Below are 20181 nucleotides of genomic sequence, written 5' to 3'. Positions count from 1 at the left end.
TTAGGTGCATCATAATCATTTTTGATTGGTTACATTTCACAGATTGCATTTTAAAATACTATAGCTTCTCCTCCACTGTTAACCATTTCATGGGTAATAAAATTGCCGTTGAGACAATAAGCTGGTTTTCCTAACTAGCACGGCTGGCCATATCAGTTTCTCAGAAAGACTTCAACTTCTCTCCTACGCTGACGTGATCCCAATCCTGTGGACTCCTTCCCTCTCCACCCTTGACAGATTCAGAAGCTAACTCCAAGGTCTGAAGTTTGCCTCCCTCATCCTAGGCAGCTGAATCAACTTCTCTCGCCACCCCTTTCATTATCCCATTCCATCCACCCCATTGCCATCGGTGGGGTGGAGACTCATTGCTTAAAGTGTGCTGAAGAAAAACCCAGAAGCAAGAAACTAGAATAACTTGCTCCTGTTAACAAAACAAACCAGAAAACACAGTAGGGGCCAAGACCTCACAGTCGCCGAGTTCCAAATCCTTCCTTATCCCAAGGAGACAGACTGCCTGCCTCGCTATTCTAAGCTCAGGCAATGTGGCTTAAGCAAACTCATAGAAGGAATTCAAGCCTCAAGATCCATTTTCAGCCTCCCCCAGCTACCCATGTGCCTTTTTATCCTTACTCCATCTTGCCCAGACAAACGTGAAAGCCTGTGTAAAGACCACTGCATGTCTCACTTTGAAAGGGCTTGAACACCCTCATGAACTAACTCCTGGCTCCAATCTTTGGTCTCATGGAGACAGAGAAAGCAGCAGCCAGTTGGAAAACAAAAAAAGGGTTGTTATCTCTATGTTAAATTAAACTCAGATTTACTTAATATCCCAGCCAACTTACGCCACAACTATTTTGGCCCTTTCTGCCACCCCAAAGCCTTTTGTGGCCAAAATGTACCATTGTGCTGCTGTTTGACACTGCGTGCCAGCAGGCCTCTGGGCCAAAGCCAAGGAACACCCTTCCTTCTTTGGGTTTTGGGGGAGCAGGGGAGGGCTGCTAATTCCTTTTGTGACCACTGACTAAAAGCTGAGTGGTCAACAATTTGTTAAATTATACACACACCTAAAATGTCAGCTGCATCAGAGATTTTTGCTATCTTTCGCGTGGCTGAAGAGAACCTTTAGGCTGATGGCAATTTTAGAAGTTGGGTTTTTTAACCCTAAACTGGGGGATGGATGCTAGCAGAACTCCAGACACACGGGATCCTAGGTAGCAAAGACTCATCTTTGATAAGTGTATATGTCAATAATTCAAACCAATGGAAGGGGATAGGAATTAAAATTAGTCACAGTTATAAATACGTACACATACACATGCATGAGAGAGAGAGAGAGAGAGAGAAGCTCTACCTCAAAAGTCCTTTTTGGAATCACGCCAGCTCTAAATACAAAACCACACACTGACACGGGTCAGTCAAAGCTACAGATACAGAATGTGCTAACCTGAAAGTTTTGGGCCGGGCGCGGTGGCTCAAGCCTGTAATCCCAGCACTTTGGGAGGCTGAGACGGGCGGATCACGAGGTCAGGAGATCGAGACCATCCTGGCGAACACGGTGAAACCCCGTCTCTACTAAAAATACAAAAACTAGCCGGGCGAGGCGGCGGGCGCCTGTAGTCCCAGCTACTCGGGAGGCTGAGGCAGGAGAATGGCGTAAACCCGGAGGCGGAGCTTGCAGTGAGCTGAGATCCGGCCACTGCACTCCAGTCCGGGCGACAGAGCGAGACTCCGCCTCAAAAAAAAAAAAAAAAAAAAAAAAAAAAGAAAGTTTTGAAAAGCAAAACAAAACAAAAACCAAAAGCAAGGCCAGGTGCAGTGGCTCACATCTGTAATTCCTGTACTTTGGGAGGCCAATGTGGGAGGATCACTTGAGCTCAGGAGTTTGAGACCAGCCTGGGAAACATAGCAAGACCTTGTCTCTACTAAAAATAAAAAAATTTAGCTGGGTGTGGTGGTGCACACCTGTAGTTTCAGCTACATGAGAGACTGAGGTGGGAGGATTGCTTGAGCCTGGGAAGTCGAGGCTGCAGAGAGCTGGGATCATGCACTGCATTCCAGCCTGGGTGACAGAGAGAGTCCTGGTCTTAAAAATAAACAAACAAAAAAGCAAAAAGCAAATTTGCAGCATCATAAATCCATATCTAATTAGGCTGCATTCCCTTGTGGACTGCAATATATTCTGTGGGTTATCCAGTTCCTTTGTTATAGCATCTTGCTGTTTTTGATGACTACAGGTCATTGGTGTAGATAGAATGAAATATTTTGACCACCATGGCACTAGTTAAAACTGACCTGTAAATAATTTTAGGGGTTACAGTCTATTTGGGGGAAACTGGGCAGGAAGCTGGGCCTGGCCGATATAATCCCAATATCTACAGAGTCTCTCCGAGCACTGGGTTTTTTGCTATGCATGGTGCTGGCACTCCAGGGCTAATGATGGGTGCATTTGCCCTTTTCTTTCCCCCTTTTGCCCTATTATTCCTGCCTTCCACACAGTGGAAAGACATGGTAGTTTCAGAAATGGTGGTGGTTGGGGTGAGGGGTTTGCTTTGCTGCCAGGTAGATTTGATAGCAGTTTCCCTCCAGAAATAGAGAATGTGAGTGCTGGGAGAAAACAGTCCAATTTAGTGGTTCAGAGTGTGTGCGTATTTCTCTAACGAAGGGAGTCCTTCCACTGCAGGAGCAACTGTGCAGCTGGAAGTATTCATTCTTCTTTCTTTTAATAAGTTTGAAACATTTCACACAAAATTGAACAAAAATAACAAAACAGGACTTGTGCTAGAACAGGATGGGTTTGAATCCCAGCTTCTCCACTTTAGCTGGATGACTTTGTGCAAGTAAATCTCATTGGTGAAATGTGGATAATAATAGTACCTGTTAATATAGGTATATTATATAGGGTTATTGTGTGGATTAAATGAGATAATCCATGTAGATTTAGGACAGAGTCTGGCCTAAAGTAAGCACTCTATAATAAAAGTGAGTAACAGTTTTTGAGCATATAATAAAAGGGAGCTATTATTAACCTAATTATTTAGTACAACCTTCTCATTTTACAAAGAAAGATCTTAAGCAGCAGAGGTATTTTGTGACTTGCTAAAGGATGAACTGTTGCTGTCATCCTGGGTCGTGGGTTTTCTGACCTCTCCCTCTCTCCTCTTGGCTAAGTGCTACAAAATGAGAGTGAAGCAGGCAGGCCCCTTGCCTTCCGTGAGACTGCACCATACCAAGCCAGGGATGGAGCACACAGGCCGAGGATCCTGGCCCTTTCAGTATATCTGCCTGTCTGCCAGATGATCAGTCCCTGTCCCCAGCAGGCAGTAGGCAGAGAAAAGAGAAAAAGGTGAAACTCAAATCAGTAGTTTTATTACCCGTGATTGCCTAGCCTACTTTCTCTCTGTGCCCTTGACCTCTGCTCTAACCAAGAATCCTTTCACAGTCTCTTTCCCCTGATTTCCTTTGTTGTTCAGCTCTAAAGCTTCCCTTGTGGTGCCCCATTCCCTTAATGTCCCTTATAGCCCAAGTTCTTAAATAGTTCCACCTCTTGCGAACCTCAGCTGCAATGGGCTCTCTGCTGTTAGCCCAAACACAAATGCCAACTCACAGTTCACCAGATAACCTGATTGGTGCTGCTCGTCTTAGGAGGAAACCCACTAGGTGGCATATTATCTTCTGCACATTTTTATTGGCCAACTTTTGTTTACTGGGCATTATTTTAATGGCCACTGAATTGTAAGGTATTAAGATGCCAATTTGTCTTTAAGGAAAATATAAAATCAGTATATTTAACTTGTTTTAATAAGCTGTCCTTCAGATCATATTTGTCAAAATGCTTAAAGCCGCTATTTCCTGACAAAAAGTTGAAATAGTTGACCTTTGGCAAATGGAAATCCAGCCATTTGTCAGTTAGAACTGAAGGTGCTGAGCCTACACTCAGTGACCTGGCTCGCATTCTAGGTTCCTTGCTGCACCCAGAAGCTTGGATACTTTGTGCAAACTGGCTGGGAGGCCCCAGAAAGCAGATACATGCAGAAAGACTTCCACAATTTCATCACTTCTTGAGGTCTATAAAAGCACAGAACAAGGGCCCTAGAGCTGGAAGGGGCTGTAAAAATTGTTTAATCCAATCCTCTTACTTCATGAATGAAGAAACTGAGGACTTGAGAAGTAAAGTAATACAGTTTCCATCCAAATACATGCCTGTGGTCTTCTTCCTGGGAAATGACACAGCTGCAAGGCCAAAGTCAGAATAAAAAGTGACCCAAATGGGCTGTACTGTATGAAATTGTCATTTAAAGATGCCATACATCGTTAACAGAGGTTAACAGGATGGAAAATAATCCCTACCAGGGTTAAGTTAAAAACTCATTTTTTAAAAAGAAAGAAACTCAGCTTTTACAAAGTGATGAGAAATGATAGGGATTGGGATATTTTCAGAGGTAAGCTGTGCCTCCACTTCTGACTAAGACTTAATGGAACAAATGCATTCAGGGAGATGCATGGAATTTAAACACAATTCAACATCAGTTAATTCTAAGAGTAAAGGCCCTTCAGTCCAGCTCCCTTCCACCTCAATGTTAAAGGAAGCTAGAAAGCCAATTACATTCACAGCAGGGCCTCTCCCCTACTGCAAGGGAAGAATGTACTGCAAATTCTATGTGTGCTTTACAAGCTAGTAAAACTAGAATTGCAGGTGGGAAGGAACATGGCGTCTCTTTGTTTCTGCCAACATTTCAGTCTGGTAAGCTCTCTCTGCAGCTGCAGAAAGAGTGTGGGCTCCATGGTTTCTTGAAGCACAAAAATGTGTACTCCAGGATTCTACAAAATTTACAGAAAGACTGCTTTTTGTTAAAATTGAAAAGATGTCTGTGCATAGCCCACCAAAAGGTCATGCATTCTTCCAAGAAACAAGTGCTGAAGGTGCTTCCCTTTTTCAGAAAGCCAAAACCCACCTTCGGGTGCAAGCTCTGAAGACCTCTCTCAGCAAGAGCAAAGACAGGTGGCAAGGTTCAGAGGGTAGGTAGCACCACTCACTCAAGTGCAGGACTAGGGACAATACCCTGGCTCAAGAGGGTAGGGGCTGTCCAGGTGCAATTCCGCTGTGGAGCCACTGGGGAGGTCTGGTCTAGGACCATTCTGGAGGCAAGAGGAAATGAGGCTTTTCTGCGTCCCCTACCAAGGTAATGCTCCATATGGTGATTGTATAGCTGCAGCTATAGCAGGTGTCTATGGCCTAGATTCCCCTACAGAACATGAGGGGCAAAACTGGGACATAGCAAGCATTATTTTTGTGGTGATGGTTGTCGTCTAGTGTCCACAGATGCAGTGCCTTGATGACGCCGAAGAAAGCTCCCAGGAGTCATTTATACAAGGTCCACACCTCACAACAACACTAATAGCAATACTCTACCCTGAGTAAAGCGCCTATCTCCTAAGCCCTTAAGTGTCAGGCAGAGTTCTAAGTGCTCTATGCATACTAACTCTAAGGCCTCACAACAACCTTTGGGGCAGGTACTATTATCCTCACTTCAGAGATGAAGTGCTTAAGGCACAAAGAGAAGTGACTTGCCCAAGGTCACCTAGTGTGTCTGGGGTGAGTTGGCATTTGAACATGGGCAGGCAGCCTCCAAAGCTCCAGTGTGTGACCGCTGCAGTGGCCAGCACCTCTGCAATGCCCAGTGTCGGATATCATCATCCCTTTGGAGACCTTTGCTCCAGGCAGAAACTCCATCCCATGTTCACCTCACACTGGCGTGCTGGCCTCCTAAAAGCTCCTGACAGCCATCTTAATTTTGATTTCTATTTAATTTTCCACCTCACAAAGCAATGCCAGGGAGAGGGAGTCTGGTGATACCTTTAGAATATGATTTATCAACCAACAGCTTAAGGGAATGCAGGGCTTCCTTGCTGCCACCTGACCTTTGTCTTCGGCCTTCCTAATGTTTGCATTGCTGCCCTGACCTTGCAAAGTGACCTGGAATAGTTTGGCTGTTTCCTTGTGTGTGTCCACTTTCAGAGCCCAGCTGTCAGCCTGTGCAAGTCTGTCAATTAGTATCTCAAGGGTTTGGGATGGGGTCTGCCGCCTTTTGAGGAGCACAATCTAACACTAACCTCCGAATTCCTTCTCGTAATTGAGCATTCATTAGTTTGACGGAACAAAAGCCGGCATTCTCTATTATAAAGCAGAGGTCAAAACTGGTGGCTGTGTTTTGTTTGGCCTGCAGAGTGTTTAAATATTGAGAAATTTCACATAAAAATACAGATTTCCGGCTTCTCTTGGAAAACGGGAAGAGCAGACAACTCTGGGGCTACTGAGTAACAGCTGCCCCCTTCAGATATGGAAGCTCTCTCTGGTTCATCTGCCCAACTTGAGTCTCCCCTTGGGCCTGCTTCAGGCACAGATGCCATTTGCCTGGTCTCTGCAGGAATCCCAGTCAACATAGCTCTATTCTAGAGCAGAATTCCCTCCTTTAAAATGTGAAATGGGCCAGGCGTGCTGGCTCACGCCTGTAATCCCAGCACTTGGGAAGGTTGAGGCGGGCAATCACTTGAGCCCAAGAGTTCGAGATCAGCCTGGGCAACATGGTGAAACCCCGTCTCTACCAAAAAACCCCACAAAAATTAGCCAGGCATGGTGGTGCAAGCCTGTAGTCCCAGCTATTCAGGGGGCTGAAGTGAGAGGATTGCTTGAGTCCAGGAATTCAAGGCCAGCCTGGGCAACAGGGAGACCCCCATCTCTATAAAACATTTAAAAAATCAGCTGTGGCATGGTGGCACATGCCTATGGTTTCAGCTACCTGGGAGGCTGAGATGGGAGGATTGCTTGGGCTCAGGAAGTCAAAGCTGGAGCCAGCCATGATCATGTCCCTGCACTCCAGCCTGGGCAGCAGAGTGAGACCCTGTCTCAAAAAAATAAATAAAATAAAATAAAATTCCAGGAGCAAATGCGTTGATGGTCCACTAGGCTTTAGCCAGAAGTTCAAATAAAAGCCAAACAACAATATGAAGAGCTGCCCCTATCAGCCTTCTCTGTTTCCTCACAAAGATGGGTGTAACATTGTTGAAAAGCTGCAAGTTCCAAATATGGAGGGAATTGCAGGCCACTATCATATGGAGACAATGATGTCCACTAAGACACATGTGGCAATGCTGTCTTCTGAGGTTGCCATGCATCCTGGTTACATTTCTGAATTGGGTGAAGTGCTGGAAACCTCCTCAGCCCTAAAACACCTGAATAGATAGTGCCTTCTGGTTATCCCTCTGGTCCCTTGAAGACCAACTATGGGTGTGGTGGGATGGCTAGTCCAAGGCATGAAGGGATGAAATCCCACTGGACATCACTAAGTGGAATAGAATCATGAGCAGCTTTGACTACAAGTTCCTGGCACACAGACAGAGTGCAGGAGTTTGACCATAATCTGTAAGAATCACTAGTCCGTTTCTGAGAAAATGTGCCCTTTCAATTTCAGGGGAAACATGGCTCCTGATACATAGTACATGCTTAATAAATATTTGCTGAATGAATAAATGAATAGGGAGAAAACACCCAGTGAGGGGCTTGATGACAGAGTCGGGCTCATATTTCAGGTGCACAGGTGGGATGGAAAGATTTAAAATTCAATTCCTCGTTCTTTGCACCTCAAGGTACATCCCAGAATCTTTCATTTCTGAGGGAAGTGAAGCGATACCGTTTTACTCATTCTATGAATGTTTTGTTGAGAAAATTTATCAGAATAATCCTGAAGCATGCGGACAATGTTAAGAAATGTCACAGTTGGCCGGGCATGGTGGCTCACACCTGTAATCCCAGCACTTTGGGAGGCCAAGGCGGGTGGATCACAAGGTCAAGAGATCAAGACCATCCTGGCCAATATGGTGAAACCCTGTATCTACTAAAAATCCAAAAAAAATTAGCTGGGCATGGTGGCTCGTGCCTGTAATCTCAGCTGTTTAGGAGGCTGAGGCAGGAGAATTGCTTGAACCTGGAAGGAGGAGGTTGCAGTGAGCCGGGATTACGCCACTGCGAACCAGCCTGGCAACAGAGCGAGATTCCATCTCAAAAAAAAAAAAGTCACAGTTGGTAGTAAAAATTTTCTTCAGCTTGCCCGCATGGAAGAAACACTGTAGATCAGATCATTAGAGTGGTTTAACGCTACCAAGGCCTCAAAGTTCTCCTCCTAGTCCTCTCTTTCTGGCTCATGATTATGGGCCAAAATTTTAACTTACAGCTTCTAAGAAGCCTTCCCTGGTGGCCAAGTTACTGGGTGTTCTGGTTACTATTACTGCAAAACAAATTACCCCAAAACCTAGTGGTGCAAAACAACCATTTTATTATGGGCTCACACATTTTATCGGTCAGGACTCCAGGAAGGACACTATGGAGATGGTTTGTTTCTGCTCCATAATATCTGCAGCCTCATCTGTAGGCTCAGGTGAGAAGACTTGAAGGCTATAGCAGCTGGAATCATGTGGGGTTGTCTCCACTCATCTCTCTGGTGGCTGATGATTGCTGTCAGCTAGAACCACCACCATGAGGCCTGCTCATGTGGTTCTTCTATGAGGGCTAATCTGGACTTCCTTGCAACATGGCCACTGGGTTGCCATGAGTGAGCATCTCCAGAAAGCACCAGGTTGGACCTATATTACCTTTTATGACTTGGCTTTGGAAATCACATGGCATCACTTCCACAGTCACAGGCCTGCCCAAATTCGGGGAGAAGGAACACAGATCCCACCACTGGATAGGAGGAGCAACAAAGTCACAGTGTAAGAAAAACATGTGGGATGGAAGATACTGTTGCGGCTATCTTTGCAAAATACAATCTGCCACACACTTGGTCAGATGTATTCCCCAAGTGCCCTAGGTTCAACTCCGCTGACTTAATGCCTATCTGCCTCTCTCATCAGACTGTGAGCTCAGTGAGGGAAGGGACTGTGGCTTAATCACCTTTGCCTCCTCTGTGCCTAGCTCAGTGATTAGCACACAGAAAGCATTCAGTCAATACACACTTGTTGAATCAAACTGAATAGAAATGAAGAACCAGAAAGACTCCTGGGTCCCTTTCACAATGGCTGCTGGTGGCATAGGTTTCTCCCACTGGCAAGACCGACGCTAACCTTACTCTATATCTTTAAGTAAATGTTCTTTGAAAACAGGCCCTCACTTCGTCAGTATTATGATTGCTCTTTTAAAATACGAAACAACAAAAACCCAACAACAACAGCACTCAGATGGCTGCATGCCAAGGGACTCCCAGGAGACTGATTTCAGCACTGACTAAACACCATCCAACTCCACAGCTGCAGCCTCAACCGGTATTGCGTTGTCTCTACCTGAGGGGCTAGAGTTGGCTCCTGGAATCCTTATCTCAACTGAGCTCCTTCTCACCTGGGCAACAGGGCTCTCTATCCACCACTTACAACGCACAGTCATCTTTCTGATCTGGCTTCCACAAAAGGTAGTGACTTTGTCCTTAGCTCTGCACATTTTCTGCCACAGCCCATGCCGAGCTCCCCCGATCCTTCAGTCATCTGTGGAATTTGGCTGCGGCACCTGGGTCTGCAGAACAGAAAAGTCAGCTTGCATAAAGAACAATCTGCACCAGCACCTTGCTAATCACCTGCTTTAACCCACTCAGCTAACTGGTTCCATCATCAAAACATCAGAAAACTAGTAGTTATGCTCAGCAGGTAGTAAAGACATCAAGATTGAGAGTGAGGAGTCAGAAGACCCAGCTCCAGTCCTGGCACCTAGCAGCAGCATCCTTCCCACTTCACAACTCTTTAGTAAGTCACTCTTCCATTTCCCCTTCCTGTACAACGTGAAACACCCTGGGAGACTGAGTGTGAGGCATGAACTGTTCGGCCCCCACTCAAGATACACCTGCTCTCCTGAGGAACAGGGCTTTTCCATTTGCTCCGCTGCCTGCCTATCAAAACTTCAAAGAATAACACTCAATCCCTCCCTCCGCCCCAGCAAGATCTTAGCCTGTGCATTCATTTTTTGAAAACCCACTTGTTTAAAAGGCGTAATTTGCTCCCCAAATAACTTATGGTCCTCTTTCCTAGCTCATTAATTGGTTGGGAGAGATGTGGCTAAAATAGCTAACAGAGATTTAGTGATGTTTTAATGGAGGCCTCGTTCCCGCCTCGCCCCAGATTACGTTCAGGGGTTTCTGAAGGCAGTGCCGGCTGCAGCGGACACAGGCACTGGCCATGGAACAACACAGGCGAGCTGTCACGCTTTGTTTTTCTGCTTGTTAAATCCGAATGCTCCTAATTAGTTATCCTGGCCGCTAATGCCTGGGTGGACAATGGTGTAGGGATCAGGGCTGCTGAGAAGCTATGAATACAAGTTCCTTGGGCTCCTGAGGCTTGGGACTGGTGACTCGGTTGTGGGTACTGAGGCGCTGTGCTCCTGTGGGCTGTGGATTCAAAGATGTCAACCCCTGTGTGAATAAAGGTCATCACCTGTTACTTCTTTGGTGAAAGGGCAGCTGTGCTGGGTGCCCACTTAGGCGTGGCCTTTGTCTGCTGACTCTGTGAAGAGCGTCCATAGAGAAAAACGTTCTCTGATTATGGGTTTGCTTGGTGGGTCAGGGCCATGCAAAATAACTCACATCACTTCCTTGAAGAAGAATTCAGTAAAGTATGTTGTTTAAAAGTGGCCTTGAAATGCCTTAAACATTGCCTTTTTGTGATCTTACCAGCTAGAAAACAGTTGAGGTAAGACCACCGTTTGATTTATTTCTTCAGGGGCCAATTCCAACAAATGTTGAGGTCACACGGATGACAATTCCTAAGCTCTGTGGGTATGCTGGACTAGCAAAAAAGTTAACCGAAGCGTTAACTGTTCAGGATATGGAGTGAGTGTTCAGAAAGTTTGCAACACTAAACAACTCACCATTATTCTGACTTAAGCAGAGATTTTTATTTTGTTTTAGAATTCTGTGCATTGTTTTATTTCATAGTCAGCATTTCTAATTTTGTTTTGTTTAGCGACTGACGTTAAATTAACCAGTTTGCTTTGCTTTTTAGGGGAGAGAGAACCAGTGAGTTCACGATACCGTATATATGAACATATGTACATATACACCTTTGTCACCCATCCACCCACCCACCCATCCATCCATCCATCCATCCACTGAACATTTCTATGTTGCATAAGTTACATCAGTTGCTGACTGTAAGTGTTTATTGCTTTAGTATTAAACAGTTTAGGCAGTGCTAGGCAATTCCAGAAAGGCAGTGTACATCTGGTCACTCCTCTCTCTTTTCACAGCTCTTGAGTGCTGTGGGTCCTCCCACCTGGCATCCTTCCCACTTCACAACTCTTTAGTAAGTACTCCAAATTCCAGACTTTCCTGTCCTTTTTCTTTCATTAAAACTTATCTGTTGAAATGTCTCCCCACCCCCAATATCATGCCATGTTTTCAAATGAATTTCTGCCAAAATAATAATTTATTTTTCTTGGGTAATATATTTCCTATTAACTACAATCTAAATGCCTTCACCTAAAGGTAGGGTCTCATTTGGAAATGTAGGGCCCAGGGAAGGCGAATAATGAGAAAATTAGCTCCTTAGGTTGTCTCACAAGAGGGGTATGTGTGTGTGGGGGTGAGGTGGTGGGCAGTGGAGGGAGTAGGGTGGAGGGCCTACTCTAACCAGCCACCTCACCCATGGGATCATCCAGTATCCTTTCTCATGAATCGCCACAAATAGAATCATTCAATGCTTAACTTACATATGCCCCCAAAGGTGAGTAATACCAGAAGAGTTAGTCATTAATATACATTTTAGGTTTTGTCACAAGAGCACAGGTAACCAAAATTTAGAAGTCAAATCTGACCTTTTCTTTCAGCAAGTAGAAGGAACTTTAGAAGAAATCTCCTATCATTTACACAGTCCAAAGAATGACATATTAAACCAGACTTCTGATTTGCTCCTTAAGAACAACTAAGAACTCTTGACCATTTATTTATATATACTAATGTATTCTACTGGTAAAATCTGGAACCTTTTCATCAGTGTTAAAAGCGCCAAGGGGATGTGAGTAAGGAGATGGTTTGTCACATACTTAACAGGGAAAGCAGATAGCTGACGCCGGAAGTTACGGCACTGAGAGTTACGGTACAACTCTCGCCATCTCAGGTGAGCATATCTTTTTATTGTATTCCTGTCTTAAAGCCTTCTCGTGGATTTGTGATAATGCTGGATAGACTGAAAATAACCAAACACAAATTCTATTCTATTTATTCTTCTCAAAGTAGCTAACCAAGGAAAAGCTCTTAAAAAGCAGTGCCTCAGTTTCCCCATTCAAAACATGCACCAATATTAGTCCGTGCATTCACACATGCTGAGTTGTTGCCTTCTACATCCTTTACAAGGAAGCACTTCGTCAGTTCAAAAACCACCATGCATTCATACCTCCTGAAAGAAAATTTGTAAGATTTTATTTTTAAAAAAATGAACAGTACCTTCTGTCAGAGTTACATTCAAAGAGTATGGACTGAATATGTTTTTCTTTTTCTTTTCTTTTTTTTTTTTTTTGAGACGGAATCTCACTCTAGCCCGGGCTGGAGTGCAGTGGCCGGATCTCAGCTCACTGCAAGCTCCGCCTCCCGGGTTTACGCCATTCTCCTGCCTCAGCCTCCGGAGTAGCTGGGACTACAGGCGCCCGCCACCTCGCCCGGCTAGTTTTTTGTATTTTTTAGTAGAGACGGGGTTTCACCGTGTTAGCCAGGATGGTCTCCATCTCCTGACCTCGTGATCCGCCCGTCTCGGCCTCCCAAAGTGCTGGGATTACAGGCTTGAGCCACCGCGCCCGGCCTTCTTTTTTTTTTTTTTGAGACGGAGTCTCGCTCTGTCGCCCAGGCTGGAGTGCAGTGGCCGGATCTCAGCTCATTGCAAGCTCCGCCTCCTGGGTTCATGCTATTCTCCTGCCTCAGCCTCCCGAGTAGCTGGGACTACAGGCGCCTGCCACATCGCCCGGCCAGTTTTTTGTATTTTTTGTTTGTTTGTTTGTTTGTTTTTGAGACGGAGTCTTGCTCTGTCGCCCGGGCTGGAGTGCAGTGGCCGGATCTCAGCTCACTGCAAGCTCCGCCTCCCGGGTTCACGCCATCCTACCTCAGCCTCCCGAGTAGCTGGGACTACAGGCTCCCGCCACCTCGCCCGGCTAATGTTTTGTATTTTTTAGTAGAGACGGGGTTTCACCGTGTTAGCCAGAATGGTCTCGATCTCCTGACCTCGTGATCCGCCCGTCTTGGCCTCCCAAAGTGCTGGGATTACAGGCTTGAGCCACTGCGCCTGGCCTTGAGTATGTTTTTCTAACAATATCTAGTTCGCGGAACAGAAATTCACCTGGAATTCTAAACGCAATAAATTAGCAAATGAAGGCCATGCTCCCTGGAGCTCTTAGGATTTGGAGAGCCTCTGCCCCTGTCTTATGCTTCTTCCTTGGCCCTGCTACTAAGCCAGGTGTATCTGGCTCTATTTTACATGTTATGGCTAAATGCTACCAACTGACTGTAGTCAGATAATGACTATATACAACTACTACTTTTTCGATGTGCAAGTCATACCAGTGAGCAATTCAATCATTGGTGAAACAAACAGACAATTAGGGACTCAGTCTGAGCATTAATTTTGCCAATAACTGGTACTCAGTGAACAGTGAGCAGGTGACAACCCTTCCTGAACAACTGGAGGGAATCTCCTTTGCAAAGCAATTGTCAATCCTTGCTATTTCTTTCCTCACATCTAAATGTACAATAGTAAAGGAAAATGCATGCAAAGAGGACAGTAATTCAAATCATGAAAAGGGGGAAAACTGTCTTGAACATAACAAAAGCAGCGGTAAGGCAGCTTGATATCTTCAGCCAAATTGTTGAATTGAGTCTATCTGTGAAAATTTTAGGGATTGGTACTTACAAACATAAAACCAGACAGAGACAATAAGATTGCAATTTTTTTGGTACCAGAATTCTTTCAGCATCTTTAAGTATTATTAGTGCTTTGTGTACTATATTATTTTAAATTATCTCTAAATTATAAATCTCCTTTCACCATGTTTATTAAATTTTTACCTGTTTTTTTTTTTTTTGAGACGGAGTCTCGCTCTGTCGCCTGGACTGGAGTGCAGTGGCCAGATCTCAGCTCACTGCAAGCTCTGCCTCCTGGGTTTACGCCATTCTCCTGCCTCAGCCTCCCGAGTAGCTGGGACTACAGGTGCCAGCCACCTCGCCCGGCTAGTTTTTGTATTTTTAGTAGAGACGGGGTTTCAGCGTATTAGCCAGGATGGTCTCGATCTCCTGACCTCGTGATCCGCCCGTCTCGGCCTCCCAAAGTGCTGGGATTACAGGCTTGAGCCACCGCGCCCGGCCCAAATTCTTACCTGTTTTTTTTTTTCTTTTTGAAGAGGAAAATGGCTGTTTTGCTTTTTAAATAAAAGCTAATGGGAAAAATCAAATTAACTTAAGAGAAATCTTAAAGTAGACAGGAATGTGTGCATTTAAGATGAATATCTGTCTTATTGTTTTTCTCTGATTTATAAGTCTTGAGTCACTTGCTTTAGTTTATTTTCCTTTCCCTTGCAAAATCTGAACACTAAAAGCCCCTTTTCTATAGTTACTTGATATGACAGACAGGTCTGCTTTTACAGAAACCTTTAGCAGTGAGGAGAAAAATCAAACAGGGGAAAATAATTTACTCTAAAACGCCTGACACTGACAATAAGTGGGATGATGAAGCAGTCCAGAAGATGCCAAAATGGCCTAGGACACCATAAGGCTGGTGGTTGGGTCAGTTAGGTTGGGTTTCCCAATACCACTACATGCCCTTTCACAAAGCAATGGTATTTTTTGTTCTTTCTCCTTGTGTCCCTTCCCTTACATATTTGCAAGAACAATTCAGATCTAGAAAACATGCTTGTTATTTACTCAGAAACCAAGGAAAGATGAAGCGAGGGATGCCCTTCAGTGCTGATAGCCAAGATGCAGACAGATCAAAAGCTAAATCCAATTTAACCCACCTCAGGCAGAAAAAGTAATCGAATTAAACTTCCTCTAAATATGATAAGTTTGGGGCTCTTAAAGCCAGGCACAAAGAACCAGGTTAGAGTGAGCTGTTAAGTAAATGGATGCATTGAGCTCTAGCTGCCCCGCCCACAGGGTGTTTGATAAGCTGTTGATTGCCTCGATCACTTTACTACCCAGGCTGACAACTGATTAAGCTGCTTATGGGGCTCCAGGGGCTAATGGCTTGGCCACCAGGAATACCCCTGCCACTGATTTCAGTAAGCTGCTTGGCATGTATGGTTTGATTATTAAAGGAGGAAAAAAAGAAAAGGGGGTGGAGGGAAAGACAGCAGGGTATAGGAAAGCCTTAAAAGGCAGGCTGTATGATTCCAAATGGATACATTACTTTGACACCCTAAAATGAATATGGAATTACTCTGATTCTTTCTCTTCGTCAGATATCGAAACTCACGTTTGAAAGGCTCCTTCAAAGAGTACTCACTTTGGAGCCCACCTATTCTATTTTAAACCAGCTTTACAAGAATGTTCAGTGCCTTTAAACATACTTCTCAAACGATAGAGTCTGTGTCCTCAGGCACTATGATCAGGTAGACTCCAGAAAATAGATAAATGTATAACAAGTGTTTTAACCAATTCTTCCCCTTGAACAACAATTTTAAGTAAAAATATACCCCTTTCCACCCTCGCCAGCAGACCACTGTTGCTTGACTATGTAGTAAAGATCAGGCAGGACCGAAGAAGTTGGGAGAGCTGCTATGTGCAAATAGGTTTCAACTTGACACATAAATGGAAATGAAAACCTTAGTCTTTTCTTAGACCTCTCCAACTAAATGCTCTAACATCATGTCTGCCATTTAATTTAAAATAACTTTCTGGCCGGGAGCAGAGGCTCACACCTGTAATCCCAGCTCTTTGGGAGGCTGAGGCAGGTGGATCACTTGAGTCAGAAGTTCGAAACCAGCCTGGCCAACATGGTGAAACCCTGTCTCTACTAAAAATGCAAAAATTAGATGGGCCTGGTGGCATACGCTTGTGATCCCAGCTACACAGGAGGCTGAGGCACGAGAATTGCTTGAACTCAGGAGGCTGAGGTTGTAGTGAGCCAAGATCACACAACTGCACTCCATCCTGGGCAACAGAGTGAGACTGTCAAATAAATAAATAAATAAATAACTTTCCTAGCTCTGGGGGGACAAAAAGAACATAAAATTAAAGACACAAAAAATCCTTGAAAAGTAATTTAAAGTCAGAAAAATGACAAGTTATTATGAGTATGGTTTTTAAGCTGACCTAAATTATTCTGGATAAAACAACCAGAGAGGAAAACAACAACGAAAGAACAGAATCACAGCAGTTTGAGATACACTGAAAGTTGTCACAATTATTATTATTAGCTAATGAACTCTTGAAATAATCATTATCTAGTGTCCAACAGTTCTTAGGAGTGAGTTGTTGATTTAAATGATTAACCAAAGCTTAACATATTTAGAATTTTGGGCTGAATACACAAGAGGCCAGTTTCTTCCTAGCTGCTAATCTGGTCAATCATTAAAAGTACAAGTGTGGCCAGATGTGGTGGCTCACACCTGTAATCCCAGCACTTTAGGAGGCTAAGGTGGGCAGATTACTTGAGGTCAGGAGTTCGAGACCAGCCTGGCCAACATGGTGAAACCCCATCTCTACTAAAAATACAAAAACTAGCCAGGTGTGGTGGCACATGCCTGTAATCCCAGCTACTCAGGAGGCTGAGGCAGGAGAATCGCTTGAACCCGGGAGGTGGAGGGTGCAGTGAGCCAAGATCACACTACTGCACTCCAGCCTGGGCGACCGAGCAAGACTCTCACAAACGAAAGAAAAAAAAAAAAGTACATATGCTAATAAAAGTATAAAAGGATGATTTCAACTCTTACATGCTCTGTTATGTTTTACTAAACTTTAAAAGCCATTCAACTTTTTGGCTTGAGCACAAGTCAAGGGCTTAACACATTCAATGCCTTTTATATCTTTTCATACAAATTTTTAATTGGTAAAAGTCACACACCATAAAATTTACTCTTTTAAAGTAAACAGTTCAGTGGTTTTCAGAATATTCACAAGACTGTACAACAATCACTGCTGTCTAATTCCAGAACACTTTCATTAGCCTCCAAAGAAACTATCCATGAGCAGGCACTCCCCATTTCTTTGCTCTCCCCAGGCCCTGGCAACCACTAACGTACTTTCTGTCACAATGGATTTGCCTATTCTAAACATTTCATGTAAATAGAATCATACAGTATGTATTCTTTTCTGTCTGGCTTCTTTTACTTAGCATGATGTTTTCAAGAGTTATCCATGTTGCAGCATGCATCAGTACTTCACTTCTTTCTATGGCAGAATAATATTTTATTAAACGGCTACAAAACATTTTGTTCATCCATTCCTCAACTGATGAACATCTGGGTTGTTTCCACTTTTTGGCTATTATGAATAATGCTGCTCTGAACATTTGTGTACAGGTTTTTCTGTGGACATATGTTTTCAACTGTCTTGGGTATATACCTAGGAGTAAAATTGTTGGGTCATATGGTAACTCTGTTTAAGTCATATGTTTAATTTTTTAACTGTTTCCAAAGTGGCTGACGTACTTTGCATCCCATCAGCAATGTATAAGAGCCCCAGTTTCTCTACATCCTTGCCAACATTTGTTATTGTCCTATATATCTTTTTATACTAAGTTTTCCCCCCATTCTGAATAAGAATTATCAGGGTTTGTGATGAAAACTACCCCAATGATGGCAAAGACCAAAGTCAACAAAGAGACTTCTCCAGGAAAACAACAAAAATGAAACAGCCCCTCTGAGTGCTTACCTGCTGCAGGTCGGCGAGGGAATACAGGTGGATCTGTTGAAGGAGGTATTCTCTGGGGAAAATTCTGAAAACAAGGGCAGATAGACAAGTGAACTGTGGTGCTGCCAAAACACACATTTTTCTGATAAGTTTCAAAGTCTCAATCAAGAATTCCTTTCCTCTGTCCTCTCCACTTTCCACCTACACTTTTCCTCCTAAGCCTTCTGAGAAATATCTTTTTCTCAGATATTTTTCTTCTCAATACAGACACCAGAATGGAGGTAAAAGTTTGATCTTTGACTTCTAATGTAATCTTAAGAGCTACAAGCACTGTGGCCCAGGCCTGAGGACCAGAACATCAGGTTTCTTGTACCAGCTGTGTTCATAATAAGCTGTGTGATCTCTGCCAAGTCCTCAAATGCCCACCTGGCTTCAGCTTCTTCACACAGAATGAGGGTGGTTTAATGTGATGTCTCTAAATATCTTTCTAGCTGTATTATTCTATATCTAAATATATTGATTTTGGATTTCAGAAAAATTGGAGTGGCCACTCGTGTCTAGAGGCTTCTATGGCTTTCATTAATGAGGAGGAGTGATACTGAATATCACATTAATTTACTATCCTCTCATATGTATAGTGATGGCAATTTTAGAACCTCTGTACAAATGAGAATAATGGGACAAGACATTTTAAATTAGGACTCTTTGACAAAGTCCAATATCTTTAGCTGCTATCTGTTCACAGCATCTGGATAGATGACAATGAATGAACAGAAAAAAATAACCCGTTATGGGCAAGCAAACAGGTTACCAAAGTGTAGATGACTGGAAAACAACATACACACAAACTAAACCCAAAACAAAATCCATGATACTAGCATTTTTCTCTTTGTCTTATTTGGTACTATGCAATTTTCATGGGTCTTAAATGAAAGAAACCACCAATTTATCCAATTCACATTTATGACTATTCATTATATGCCAAGCACTATGCCAGGCATTAGGAAGACAGCCCCAGTATGAGGCCAAGGAGCATAAAGTCAAGTGAGGGAAAGACACAGAAGCTGATAATTACAATACAATGTGGTAATTGAAAATGATAAAGAGTTATGCATGGGGTACATATTTTTTGAGTAGTCTAACATGGTGGATTCCAACCCTGGCTGTCTATTAGAATCACTTGGAGACCTTTTAGAAAACAACAGGGTATATGCCTGGGTAGAGCTCATAAATCAGTGTTAAAGAAAACAAAAACTCTCTTGGTGATTAGTACAGTCAAGGTTTAGAACCACTGGCCTAATAATCTTGCTCATTGGGAAAATCATTATTCAATCTTTCAATTAAATATGCATTAGTTGCCAAATCCTAGATATTAAATCATTCATCCTTCCATCCATCCAGTATTGATTAAGCACATACTGCATATCGGGCACTGTATTAGACTACTGAAAATGGAGCACTGAACCAATTAGACGAAGTCCTGACTGGATGGAGGACTAGGGTAGGTGTATTCTAGTAAGGACCTCTCCTGGAAAGTAGGAAAGTCGCTGAAGAATTCTGCTGGAAAGCACTGTTTCACCCACAGGAATGAGACAAGTGACAAGGGCATTATATTCTGGGAAACTGAATGCAGTTCCTAAGGCTGGGCTCCCTTCAACTCTAATGGTTCAGGGCTGCACTTGTGACAGGAAGCCGAGCACAGGCCCAGCACAGCTGGGTAGGGCATAGGAAAAGTACTCAATTCCTTCATGTAGGATTAGGTTCTCCACAGGAAGGCCCCTGTCATGGAAGGTAGACCATGGTCCCTGGAGGAACCATGAGATGTAATCAACCTCTATTTTCAAAAACACAAACACATGACAGAAATGATCAAGGGATGTCTTCCGAGATTCAAGGCCAGGACTTTCTGACTCCAAAGGCCGACATTCCTTCTAATTTCTTGGGGTTGGGGTGGGGGAAGGAGGGAGGTAGGTTTGAGCTGACCATCTAATTTAGTAATATCATGCACGTCTCTTCTGGATGGATGTTTATTACTGTAGTTTAGGCCGGTAGCAGTATAGAGCCACCGATGCTTTTTGAAGCAGGAAAGCCACACTGGTACGCCTCTGAAGGCAGCAGGGAGGGTGGAGAGACTACAGACAGGTGACAAAGCATGTGAGAGTCTGTTCTAGGGTAGACAAGGGGACAGTGAAAGGAATGAGTGGGTAGATGCCAGAGACTTTTTGGAAGAAGTGAGAACATTGGGAATAAGTGAAAGAGGAGAAGGGGGTCTAAGATGACTCTGAAGTATAGAGCCTGGGGATCAGAATGGTGATGC

General features: G+C 43.8%; 1 protein-coding gene across 10 annotated transcripts in view; it reads right to left on the bottom strand.

Annotated features, from left to right (window-relative positions):
• PLEKHM3 (pleckstrin homology domain containing M3) overlaps positions 1-20181 on the bottom strand; it is a 209466-nt gene that overhangs the window by 66881 nt on the left and 122404 nt on the right. For 8 of the 10 annotated variants that reach the window (XR_004441598.1, XR_004441597.1, XR_004441599.1 and 5 more), the window contains one exon: positions 17886-17949. Coding sequence is in view for 7 of the 10 variants with exons in the window: in XM_033230496.1 (XP_033086387.1) it covers positions 17886-17949 (64 nt within the window). In the remaining 3 variants the exon portion in view is untranslated. Of the gene's footprint in view, positions 1-11380; positions 12430-17885; positions 17950-20181 lie in introns of those variants that run through there. The other 2 variants (XM_033230501.1, XM_033230503.1) reach the window with 1 other exon arrangement.

This window comes from Trachypithecus francoisi, unplaced genomic scaffold (genome assembly GCF_009764315.1).
Source record: "Trachypithecus francoisi isolate TF-2019V2 unplaced genomic scaffold, Tfra_2.0 Lachesis_group13, whole genome shotgun sequence".
NCBI classification, from domain to species: domain Eukaryota; kingdom Metazoa; phylum Chordata; class Mammalia; order Primates; family Cercopithecidae; genus Trachypithecus; species Trachypithecus francoisi.
Note: the sequence above shows the minus strand (reverse complement) of the source record. Positions and strands in the feature narration are given on the sequence as shown.